Source organism: Neopsephotus bourkii, unplaced genomic scaffold (genome assembly GCF_033783945.1).
Source record: "Neopsephotus bourkii isolate Nb327-2 ecotype Australia unplaced genomic scaffold, CSIRO-AGI_Nbou_v1 NB_1161, whole genome shotgun sequence".
Taxonomy (NCBI): domain Eukaryota; kingdom Metazoa; phylum Chordata; class Aves; order Psittaciformes; family Psittacidae; genus Neopsephotus; species Neopsephotus bourkii.
In genome coordinates, this window is record NW_026901647.1 from 366,554 (window position 1) to 379,584 (window position 13,031).

The 13,031-nt window shown below is 36.9% G+C and overlaps 1 protein-coding gene across 3 annotated transcripts in view; it reads left to right on the plus strand.

The window, feature by feature from the left end:
- LOC133217869 (cadherin-8) overlaps positions 1–5,696 on the plus strand; it is a 148,950-nt gene extending 143,254 nt beyond the window's left edge. For 2 of the 3 annotated variants that reach the window (XM_061363671.1, XM_061363672.1), the window contains 2 exons: positions 3,124–3,375; positions 4,444–5,696. In XM_061363671.1, coding sequence (XP_061219655.1) covers positions 3,124–3,375; positions 4,444–4,937 — 746 coding nt within the window. In that variant the 3' untranslated portion in view covers positions 4,938–5,696. Of the gene's footprint in view, positions 1–3,123; positions 3,376–4,443 lie in introns of those variants that run through there. The other variant, XR_009726988.1, reaches the window with a different exon arrangement.
- The last annotated feature ends 7,335 nt before the right edge of the window (positions 5,697–13,031 follow it).

Genomic DNA, 13,031 nt, shown 5'->3' on the forward strand with positions numbered 1-13,031 from the left:
TAGTTGTAAAAGTCTCTGGAGTTCTGAATAAATGACTACAGATGTGACACTTCTGAGTAGTATTTGTCTCAGAAAGAAAGAGATGGAAATTGAGCCCCACATAGGTTTTTTTCTCCTTTGAAAGGTTGAAGCAAAAGGATTAAAGATGCAACTTATGCTGAGATATTTTTAAGTTTGCAGGAGAAAGTCAAATGATAACAAAAAGATAAATTTATTTTTCTTTATTTGAAAATGAGGGGGGACGGAGGTGCAGAGGAGGAAAAAATGCTATCGGATAAAAAAAATGTACATTTGGACATTCCAGTAGGTGTGGTGGTCACTCTTAATTTACCAAAGCTTACACCAGTATTCAGGAAAACTTAGCTACAATATAATTTTACTAACATAACCTTTCCTTTTGTTCCTTGCAGCTCAGCTAGAAAGGAAGTGTGACACTGGAAGTGGTTTAACTTGCACACGTGTGCTTAAATCTCTGACGCTTTCAGCCAAGGAGTGCAGTTTTTGCTTAATTCTAAATATGTGCTTGTTGTTAACTTAAAGCATACTTGACTTTTTCCACTGTATCACAGTAGCACATATGATACTGGGTGTTGTCAGGGAGTTTGGTCTTATTTGAGTTGTCAGAATTCTTAAGAACTTATACCTGAACTTTATCTTCAGTAAACACATCTGCTTCCTTTAATTTTAAAAAGGGCACAGGGAAGGACTAGACTATTTATTTAACTCCAAGGTGCCATCAGTTTTGATGTGACTGTTTCCAACTTGAATAGATAAAAACTCCTGGAAGAAAAATCATTAGGAATCCTTTTTGTTCTGCAAAGCTATTACAAAGTGACCATATTTATACTGCTTTATAAAGTAGTTAATTTTAGGTTGATCTTCATGTGTTACATACTCTAAATGCTATGAAAAATATGCTGAAATGATTACATAATCCGCAATATAAATTATAGTAAGAACCTCTCTAGGCTGTGTAAGAAGGATAGCTAGGGGATTCCACCATGGACTGCACAATCAAAGACCCTGAACTTCAGCAAGAGCCTACCTGAAGTCCAGTTTCTTAGTCACTGAATGGGAAAACAAGCTTGCTTGCTTTCTCTTGTGTGAGACTATTACCCTTGTAGTTACAACTGTCCTTAAACACTAAATAGTCTTTCTTCACCTTCTGTTTTATGGCAGTAATGAATTAATTGTAGGAGTTATCTACTGATTGATGTCATGACATAGACTCAGGACATGATAAAGTTCAGTAATGCTTCATTCTCTAATCGTTGTATTCAGAGAACTACCTTTATTACTTACTAATTTGCCTTTTTACTAAGAAAGACTTATAAAATACTGCATTTAAATTTGATTTATTTTGGGGTGTGAAAAACACCTTTACAGTATTTGCTTCATAAATGTTTTCCCCTTCTTCCTGCCCTACATCTTTCCCTGGCTTTTGTACTTTATAGAATGCCAGCTATTTTGAGCATACATGTGTCTTTTATGTTGGGGCAGTGATAAATGCTGTCAGAGATGTTCTTGGTGATCACAGTTAATACAATTAAATGTTTCTAAACTGTTTCATGTTTTCAAGCGAGTGACCAGTACCAAGATCAAAGTAGATACAAAGCTTTCTTCGAGTCACTCTGTGTGTCCACATACACATGTTATCAGGCTCTTCAGGCTTTTTTGAGTTTAAGCTCCCAGAATAGGGTCTTTGTTGCATCTGTCATATGAACTCTGCCTGCCTTCCAAGTCTTCTCTCCCTTATGCCTGCCACATAATTCTCAGTAATTTCCTCCATGGAATGGCATTTAGTGATTCCATGTGCCCATTTTATTGCATAAAATACCAAGAGGCTTACTCTTGTTCGTGATACCTTAAGAGAATTAACTTCGGTAGCACAGGAGAAGAGATATTCATGAAAAGAACAACAATCTCCTTTTCTCAAATATGATGTGCAGCTTGATTTTTAAACTGTCATTGGATCCCTCAGTAACACACACAAGGGTTCCTATTCTGCATGCGTCAGAATCTTTGCATTAATTTGTGCTGCTATTTTTCATGAAAGAACACAAAAAACAAACTAGTACAAGTCAATATGCACTCCCTTAGCATATAAATCATAAAACTGAATTGATCTTTTTTTTATTCCACAGAATAAAGCAGGTAAAGGTTAAAGTGAATATTTAAGTATGTAAATAAATTAAAATGTTTGCGTACTTGACATGCTCACTAATCATGATTTATACCTGAGCATTGTGGCACACACAGGATCATTAACAGTTGACAGTAGTATGTTGTTAAATGTCTGGATTCTGTAATTCTTTCAATTGTACACAATAGAATCTATATGATTACTCTAAGGAAAATCAACTTGTAATCATTATGATGGTGCACTGCAATCTGATTGAGTCTGAGAGGTTCAACTGTATAACTTTATGTCTGGGTAGAAGGCCATATAGTCAGACACCTCCATATGTTTGTAGAATTCAGTACCTGCATGCGTGTGCAGAGGTAAGGATGTCCTGTACTCATTTTCACTCACTGCCTTCAGAGAACGCACATTTGGTCTGGTTTAGTTTGTTGTATTTTCCTCACTGAGGCCCAATAAATGCTGATCACCAAAAATTAGGCCTACAACTTCTAACTCATTCAGCTTTTCATTTGTTTGTCTTTATATTGCTTATTATTAAAAAGTATATAGCAGGACAAAATATTGTGCAGTTTGCATTTATAATTGATGGAACATTTGTTTAAAATTATCAATATGCTTTATTAAATTTGGGTTATGTTAACATTTAATTTCTGTCTTTGTTGTACTGGTTGAGTTTTTATGACTTTGTGATTTGAAACAGTGATGTATCATGATGGGAGGACATCTATAAGGATGCATACAGCGAAGAAAGTGAGGGGTTACCACAGGACACAAGAAAACACATACGGTGCACTCATTCATCTGGGGCATGGGCAACCAGACAGAAAGGGGAAGGATTTGTATGTCACATGCTGCTGGTATAATGAGTATAACAAAGTGCATTTGTGTTTGTGTATATGTTTTCTGAATTAATCAAGAAAAAGCCATGGGTTTATCAATTATTCTATGTTTTGAAACGATGCAAATTTTCCATTTTACAGATAATACTCTCAGCATAATGGCAAAGCATAGTGGATTCAGCCGGCAGAAGCAAGAAGTATATCTACTGCCAATCATAATAAGTGATAGTGGGAATCCTCCCATGAGCAGCACTAGTACTCTCACCATTCGAGTCTGTGGTTGCAGCAGTGATGGTATTGTCCAGTCCTGTAATGTTGAAGCATATGTACTTCCCATAGGATTAAGTATGGGAGCCCTAATTGCAATATTAGCATGCATCATTCTGCTGCTAGGTATGTATCCATTTCACAGAGTGGTGTTCCAAATGTTTCTGATTCCTGGGTGGCTGGAAGTAAGCAAAGACGGCATATAGAAGGACATACAGTCTAATGTCAGGACTGCATCTCTACTGTGCTAAGAATGGAACAAAAGCCTATAAAGCAAAGTACCAATCTCAAGTAGTATTACACAGAAGTTACACAATAAACAAGTATGGAATATTAATCTGAAAATCCAATTGGATACCTGATGGAAAACAGATTTCTCGTATATTCTAAGAGGTTCATGAGTTTATTCTGGATTGCAGTGGTATAAGCGACATTATAGTTTTACAATATAAGAAACACTGTATATTTTAATAAAACATATAAAATTTGTATACAACATCAAGTGGGGGAGAGAACAGTGAAGGAAGAGACCTGTATCTGCGCTTTGCAGCTTCACTTTGTAGTTTAGATTTACATCAGTAAGTGAGATTTCAGCATAAACCTTCAAAAACAACAGTGTAACCAGTTCAGAGATTTTTATGCATCTGTCCATGATTCTGAAACTGATGTATTTAAGCTCGTTCTTTCTCCCTTACTGTCTTATTCTCTTTTCAATTAAATAATGTGAGTCTGTTGCAACGTGTGAAAAAAAGACACTGATTTACTGCTGTCATCAGGTCCCTGTTTTCAGAAAAACACCCTCTGACTTTGGAAAACTCCATCCATAAAGTAGATCATTATAGACTATGTTCAGTGAACGATGATAGCTTTACTTCTCCTAGGTTTGTAACTTTTCCAAAGGGAAATGTTGTCTAAATTCGAGGCTCAAAAATGGAAATATGTGAAATCTTACCTCTTACATAAAATTGAGCTTTCAGATATAAGCTTGTAAGATAAAACTAGAGAACTAACCAGAGGTTCTGATAAAATTTTCATCACTCAAATAGGGGTGAGGTTATAAGTTTTTCAGTTTTTTAATACCTTTATGACTCTTACTTTCACAAAAAGCAACCTATCACCTTCCATAACTGTGCTTAACATGTAGTGCTTTGATTGGTTTTTTTCCCTAACCAGACTGTGATGCTCTTTTTGCAGTCATTGTAGTGCTGTTTGTAACACTAAGAAGACATAAGAATGAGCCTCTAATCATTAAAGATGATGAAGATGTGAGGGAAAATATTATTCGCTATGATGATGAAGGAGGTGGAGAAGAAGATACAGAGGCTTTTGACATTGCGACTTTGCAAAATCCGGATGGAATTAATGGATTTTTGCCTCGTAAGGATATTAAGCCTGACCTTCAGTTTATGCCCAGGCAGGGTCTTGCACCTGTTCCTAATGGTGTTGATGTGGATGAATTTATTAATGTAAGGCTTCATGAAGCTGATAATGATCCCACAGCTCCACCATATGACTCTATCCAGATTTATGGCTATGAAGGAAGAGGGTCAGCGGCTGGTTCCCTTAGCTCATTGGAGTCCTCTACATCAGACTCAGATCAGAATTTTGACTACCTCAGTGAATGGGGTCCTCGCTTTAAAAGACTTGGAGAACTTTACTCAGTTGGAGAAAGTGACAAAGAAACTTGACAGGGGATAGCAAACTTCTTCACTGTTGACTTAATGATCATGTAATATTCTAGAGCCACTGCTGTTAGTTAAAACTAATGTGGCTTTTTGTTTTAGAGGCAAGTTTAGCGCCAATCATCTATAAAATCAACTACATTGTAATGTTGAACCAAAAAAAAGTATATGTTAGGAGGTTAAGTCTTGTGGAGTGTGAAGTAAAGTATGTGGAGTGTCTATAAGTCTTTGGATATTTGATATTCACTTGACCACTCTAAATATGGGGATTTTGATCTTTGATTATCTTCAGTGAATTGAACAAAAAGCAGTTGGTGCTTTCTTAGAAAATTGACTTGCAGGGATTTTGCTGTTGAACAGTAGCTCCTGCCAGTATGTGGAAAGCTAATGGTTTGTTTCTGCATTGCCAACAAAGATCCCACCACAGAAATGTTACAAGCAATATCTTGGTTTTCATAGCAATGCTGAATAGAAACAGCATTGTAAATTCCTACTGGCTTCTACTGTGCAGTGACCATACATTGTACATACAGTATCATTGGCCATGTAACCACAGACTAAATATCATCTTTAAATATTGTGTCAAGCCTTAAAATATTCACATGTTCTTAATCCATTCCAGTGATGGGTAATAAATCCTACTAATGTGCAGAGATTGAAAGGCAGGGCTACAAAACCTTGCTGTAAAAAAGGATCTTTTTATAGAAGAAGGTTCAGTTCTGTGTTTCGTCTTCTGAAAGTAAAAAAAAAAAAAAAAAAACAAACTGTTAAAGGGGATGTACTTATATGAAAGAATTGCTGATTTTATTGCAAAAGATTGAATTTATTTGTTTAATCTTTGAAATAAATATTTTATTGATGTCCATTGCTGCTTTTATTTATTAAGCCTGGTAATCTATAGAGTAAGATTATGAAGAAAACTAAATTATATCTGTTAGATCTTTTTCTATATATAATGAATGTTTAATACATGTACATTTTGAAAAGAAAAATGACAAATGGTTGCCAGATAAAGCAGTTACCTATCCATTTGCAGTAGCTGACTTTTAAGAGAATGCTAGCAGAAATAAAACTTTCCCACAGAAAACTTTTGACAGTTTTATATCTTCATCGTAAATCTAGTTCCTGGTGTTTTTAATACAAGCACAAACAGCTGGAAGTAAACTGGTTCATGTGAATATTTAAACTATAGACTTTTAGAAATCCACACATAACACAGTACAGTAAAAAACATGCTTATCGTTCTCCACTGTATTAGAGCAGGAACCAGTGTGTACATAATTTTACTGGTTATGTTATTAGCGTTTCTTTTCTATAATATTCATAGTGATGCACCAGGGCTCTTACACACAGAGAAAGAACACTAGAAGCTGCAAGCATCCTCAATTTGTAATGCAAACTTGCCATTTAGAAGTAGCAATTGTATAATAAAACTACATATTACATGCAAATCGTTTTAATTTTCTACTTTGTTTTGAAGCTATATTATTGTTTGTTTATTTACTCCATGTATTGTATCCAGAGAAACTCCTGTATTGTTTCCTACTTTGTGAAATATATTTTTATAAATACTTTTCTCGTTATTGCTTTTCTTCCAGTTTTACCTGGACACTGCAGAAAGGAATCTGCGTGAATAACCTCATAGTTTTTTTGAGGAACACAGTTCCTTCAACATCATTTATTTATTGATTTAATGCAGTCAAAATAAAAAAGGATAATATTTGAAACAATTTTTGACAGTGTTTGCAGAATTAGATATGCAGCAGCCTGTGACCACAGGATTTATGTGTGTCTAATTCACTGTGCCAAGCTGAAAAATAACCTCACACTTTTTTTGTTACAGTATTGCTAGGAAAAACAATCCCTTCTCCTTAAGCTCCTCAGTAATATTTGTTCTGCAAGCAAAAATGTCTTAATGCATTATTCCCAATTTTGCCTGTATTTCAAAATGGAAACATTTACTCTGCTTTAGCTGTGGCATGGCTGGTTTTAATGTCTGTAGTTTGTGGACAACTAATATGCTAACAGCATTTCTATTTGTATTATAAAGATTTTATTGAAATCAATGAAGTATCCAATTCATTTAAGTTACATTGCACTTAAAAAAAAAAAGCCTCTGGATAACTTTATCTAGCAATTTTGGTAATACTATAAATGACACAGTGAAGTCATCTAAAGATAGAAAAGAAGCAGTCATGAAGATTTCAATGAAATCAAACATGTTTATGTAACAGATTGTGATAACAACCAAACAGATTCTTACTCATCACTTGCACAAAGTGCTGCGGTGTTCTGAATCGCTGTGCCAAATCTAATAGTAGTGTAAATGGAAAAGTCTGATTCAAAACTTAGACTAGCCCAATTTCTACCCTACGTCCCAATCCTGGGAGCAAAGAAAGAAAGGCACTGTGAGATATGGATCACATTATTGTCTATAGGCACAAAGTGTTTAGGGCAAGCACCTCTGACTATGAGTTATGGTATATACTGTAAAGTTTTGCAAAGCTCTTTTGTAGGAAAACTCACAAAAGGATAACCTTCTGATTGCCTTTTTGATTGAAAGTTCCATCTGAGACCACAACAGCACATTCAGTAATAAGATTTCCAGGAAAAAAATCCCATCACTGGCACCGTAGGAGAGGCAAAGCATGACAGAAATCTCATCATTGTCAGTCAAAAAGAGATGGTAGCTAGTACTGCTGAGCATAGCTGTAAATCGTGCATTTATACAGGCTTTAAACATGAATATCTACAATGCAAAGGGGAGAAAAGAAATAATGAATTTGTGATGAATGAATAGCGACGAGCTATTTCTCGAAGTCATTGCTGCTCCACCAAAGGGAAATGATTCATTCTGCAAACTAATTCCATGTGATTTGAATATAAATTTCATACCAATACATCTTAGAGGGTTAAATGTTGATCATTAAGTTTCCCAGTACTTCTCCTTTTTTGACAAGGAAATTAATTCAGTATAAAATTGTTTTGGATAACAACAGTATTTAGGAGGATTAGAACCACATTGTTCTACATTACACATCCAGACTTAGACATATTAGCGACATTCTTTTAAAGCATGTAAAATGGTAATTCATATTTTTCAACAACATTTAATTAGCAATTGACTCATAAGTGACAAGGAAAATGCATTAAATTAGAATTATTAATACTGATAAATTTTAGAATTAAATTATCAAAATCTTCTACAAGTGTCAAGCACCTTAGAGTCCTATTGATTCTGGCTTGCCTTCACCTAGCTGAGTCTTACACTCATTTGTCACAATTGCTAAGGTAAATTGTCCCACACATAAAAGATGGAAGTTGAAGTTTTTGTCCTGAACATTGTACAGATATAAAACTCAGCTCAGGCATTCAGGTATGCAAGTACTGTGAACTGAGTGTGTATACATGGTTACTAAATATAACTTAGCTAAAAGTCTTCAACACGTTCTCTCCCTTACAGTAACTGAAAGCATGTTACTTGTGTGCTATGACCTTGAAATCAAGTAGTAGAAAGCTCATTTAGACTCAGTCCATTTTTTACCTGGTATCATTTGTCTGTGATGAATTTGAGATGACTATGAAATATACAGGAGAGAAAATGGCTGAAGATTTTCATTTAAATCAGCAGCTGCTGATCACAAGAGAAACATTCAACGCTATGGCAACTCCAAATTCCATCAACTATCTTGCAGCACAGCAGTAACAATTCTCAGTCTGGAGAGCAGACACAATGTCTGCAGTATGTTAGAATCAACTTATTTGTACGGCTCTGATAGAGATGGAACTGCTGATTTTAATATACAGAGAAAAATACATCATCTGTACTATATCCATGCAGTTGCATGTACTTACATATGTGTGTGACAAATTTTTTTTAACAGCTTGCATGGTCATATAATTCAGAAATGGATAAATGGGCTTAAAAAAGCTTCTGCAAGGTCTGTCCAGCTGGAGCAAACCTTGGCAGCAGTCTGTTTCTGTATCTCATTTTCCTGGGGTATAATTTCAGCCTTAATTGAACTATTTGTCTATTTTTCTCTTTTTCCCTACCCCTCTATACACCAGTTCAGCTACCCTGAGCCATAATACCGTGAGCATAATGTTAGGAAGTAAGTTCATTGATACGTAAAAGAGCTCTGTTTCAGCTGGTGCATTCAGTGACTGGAAACAAGAAGGTAGCTCAGGATAGTTAAATTCACCAAGTTCTATTCCTTGTCTCTTATTGTCCTATTTGCTTTTTAAAACAAATTAAAATCCCACACAACAAAAAACAAAACCCCAACAAACTACTGTATACCTGTGGCTTACTTTTCAGATGTAATCAGAAGATTATATTAATACTTAAATGAGTTGAAGTAAGTGTTGCATAAAAAAAATAAAATACATGACTAGAAGCAATACAAAACCCTATCATAGGAAGATTTATAGTGAATAGTCTGGGTTACTTATACCAAAGGTCTGTTTTATATTTTAAATTATGCTGAAAAATCTAAAGCTAATGATGATCTAAAACTAATTTTCACAAGGGATATCAGAGATAACAGAAAAGGCTTCTATAGATGTCGCTAACAGAAGACAGAATAGGGATAACGTGGCCCCTCTCAGGAAGGAAATGGGAGAACTGGCTACCCTGGATTTGGAGAAGGCTAAGGTTCTCAGTGACTTCCTTGCCTCAGTTTTTACCCGCAAGTGCTCTGACCATGCCGCTCAAGCCTTGGAAGGCAGATGCACAGACTGTGAGAATGAAAACCTTAGGCCCAGTGTAGGAGAGGATCAGGTTTGAGATCATCTTAAGAACCTAAATGTACACAAGTCCATGGGGCCTGATGAAATCCATCTGTGGGTCCTGAAGGAGCTGACAAATGAAGTTGCTAAGCCACTGTCCATCATATTTGAAAAATCATGGCAGCCAGATGAATTTCCCAATGACTGGAAAAAGGGAAATACTACCCCCATTTGCAAGAAGGGGAAAATGGAGGACCAGTCGGTAGGAAGAACTACGGACCAGTCAGTTTCGCCTTTGTGCCTGGCAAAATCATGGAGCAGATTCTCCTGGAAGGCATGCTAAGGCACATGAAAAACAACAAGGTGCTTGGTGACAGCCAGCATGGCTTCACTAAGGGCAAATCCTGTCTAACCAATTTTGTGCCCTTTTATGGTGGGGCTACGGAGCTGATGGGTAGGGGCAAAGCAGTTGATGTCATCTACCTGGACTTTTGCAAAGCATTCTACTCTGTCCTGCATAACATCCTTGTCTCTAAATTGGAGAAACATCAATTTGACAGGTGGACCACACGGTGGATAAAGAACTGGCTGGATGGCTGCATGCAAAAAGCTGTGGTCAGTGCCTCAATGTCCAGCTGGAGACCTGTAAGAAGTGGTGTCCCTCAGGGATCGCTTTTGGGATTGATCCCATTCAACATCTTTGCCAGTGAGACGGACAGCAGTATTGAGTGCGCCCTCGGCAAGTTTACCGATGACACCAAGCTGTGTGGTTCGGTTGATACGCTGGAAGGAAGGAATGCCATCCAGAGGAACCTTGACACATTTGAGAGGCGGGCCAATACCAACTGCATGCAAAATGCAAGGTCTTACATGTGGGTCATGGCAATCCAACAGGTGATTCAGAGCAACTCTGCTGAGAAGGACTTGGGGGTGCTGGTTGATGAGAAAATGAACATGAGCCAGCTTCAGTGTGTGCTTGCAGCCCAGAGAACAACCATATCCTGGGCTGCATCAAAAGAAACATGACCAGCAGGTCCGAAGAGGTGATCCTGCCCCTCTACTCTACTCTCGTGAGACCTCACTTGGAGTACTGTATGCAGTTCTGGTGTCCTTAATGTAACAAGAACTTAGAGCTTTTGGAGTAAGTCCAGAGGATGGCCACGAGGATGATCAGGGGACTGGAGCAGAGAAGCTGTGCGAAGACCTCGTAGCAGCCTTCCAAATTTGAAGGGGGCCTACAAGGATGCAGGAGAGGGATTCTTCATCAGGGACTCTAGTGATAGTACAACAGGTAACAGGTTTAAACTTAAACAGGGGAAGTTCAGGTTAGTTATAAGGAAGAAGTTCTTTACTGTGAGGGTGATGAGGCCCTGGCACAGGTTGCCCAAAGAAGTGATAAATGCTCCATCCCTGGCAGCGTTCAAGGCCAGGGTGCACAGAGCCTTGGGCGACATGGTCTTGTGTGAGGCATCCCTGCCATGGCAGAGAGTTAGAACTAGATGATCTTAAGGTCCTTTCCAACCCAAACCATTGTATGATTCTGTGGTGCTTTTTAGTTAATAGAAAGAATGTTCAGTAGCAACTCACATTCAGAAGTATTTCTGACCAAGAGGAGGGAAATGAGATTACTCAAAAAATTATTTTTCATACTTGGCAAGTGTTTTGCAGTGGCAGGATGTCCTAGTAAATTAAAGCTTAGTAAAAGGAAAAGAAAAGTGGGACTATTCACTATTATTTTTTCTTTCAGAATGTATCAGGTGTCATTAGCAGCAGATAGTACTGCTGGAATGAGCAATTGAAGCTTTCTGTAGTCTATCATTCAGATAAGTTGGACTTGTATTATTTCTACATTTGTACACTATTTGTGCAAGATAATATTCTGGATTTGCAGAAGGTGGAAACCAATTTAACTTGCTGTATAATTCACTGTGATGGGTTTTGTAATCACACTGCAAAATGAGTCTAGCTGCTGTATTATACAATACTGATACTGTCTTATGTGCTGCAGAACTAGTTCCTCTCCAAATAATGTCATAGTATTCTAAATGAGAAAATATAAAAGCCCTGACAATGCTTTTTGTGCAATTGCAACTAAGACATCTTCCAAAATGACTAATAAAAGCAAGCTGAAGCACAGAGTTTCTGGCAGAGCCTTGCAAATGTGCTCATTAGCATTGCAACACAACTAATCCTTTTTTTTTTCCCTCCTCCTACCCCCCACATTGCAAAAATTTAACCAGTGAAATGAACAAATGAAATTTGAGCCTTTCCTTCAGAGAGGATATGTAATAACTTGCAAAATTCCCCTTTTTTCCACTATTTCAGATGTTTGCTTAAATGAAGTCTGTGTGATACTATCAGTCAGATAGAAGGGATGAGTTACCTCATTCATTACATGAATGGAGAAAGTACTTATGGCATGAGGGCAGTAATACTCTCTCCTCAAAGTCTTCTCAAAAAATCTTGTTGCTGTTCCTCTAGGGAGTTCTCATCACACCAGGAATATCCAGGGAAAGAGCCTTCTCAGTGTGTATGAAATAGAACTGTTATCTCTGCATGCCCTCTGTACTACTTAATATTTGATACTGGCATCTCAAATTCCTATTCATCAAATGAGCACAGGCCAGCTAATCCATGGCAGATGCATATAGACAGATTCACTCCATAGCACTTATGAGCACATAGATTTGTTTCTTTGTTGATGTGGAAAGGTTCTCATTTGTGAAGTTTGGAATAAACAGCCAGTAAGACAGAAGGCAGGAAGCATTGATAATTGATGGTAAAAGGATAGATGATCCTGGAATGGGTCCTCATTTTGTATGTTGGATCTTTGTGTTGCCTGTCTAGCCTTGAATTTTTTACCTTCAAAATATTTTTTAACAGCAAAAAAATCCATTCCCTCCTCTTCATAACAGCTTGTTTTTTGAATTATAAAACAGGAGGGTTTGGGGGTGGGGACAGGTCTTTTTGTAATTTCTTTCTTTGTTAATGGAACTTTCACTGATGGCAACATTGACAGTTCACACTGCCAAATTTCACAAGCTGGCAGTTCTAACAATTAATATGAAAATAGAAGATGAGCCTTTTCTCTTTTTATTTTTAACTGAAGTATGGTTTATATAATTGGAAGGAATGCAAAACCAGTTGAAACACCTTTAAAATAAACTCCAACACTGCCACATTTGCAGCCACAGACATCATCACTTTTGGACTCATTTTGAAGCACGCTGTATATCTGTAATCACATGCATTTGGTATGAGTTTTACATGCAAGTGAATACCTCAGTCTCTTTAGACTTTGAGGAATAAGTTTCCCATATTTATCAAAAAAATATGTCATGACTTAACCTATGGACAAGGAAAGAACATTTT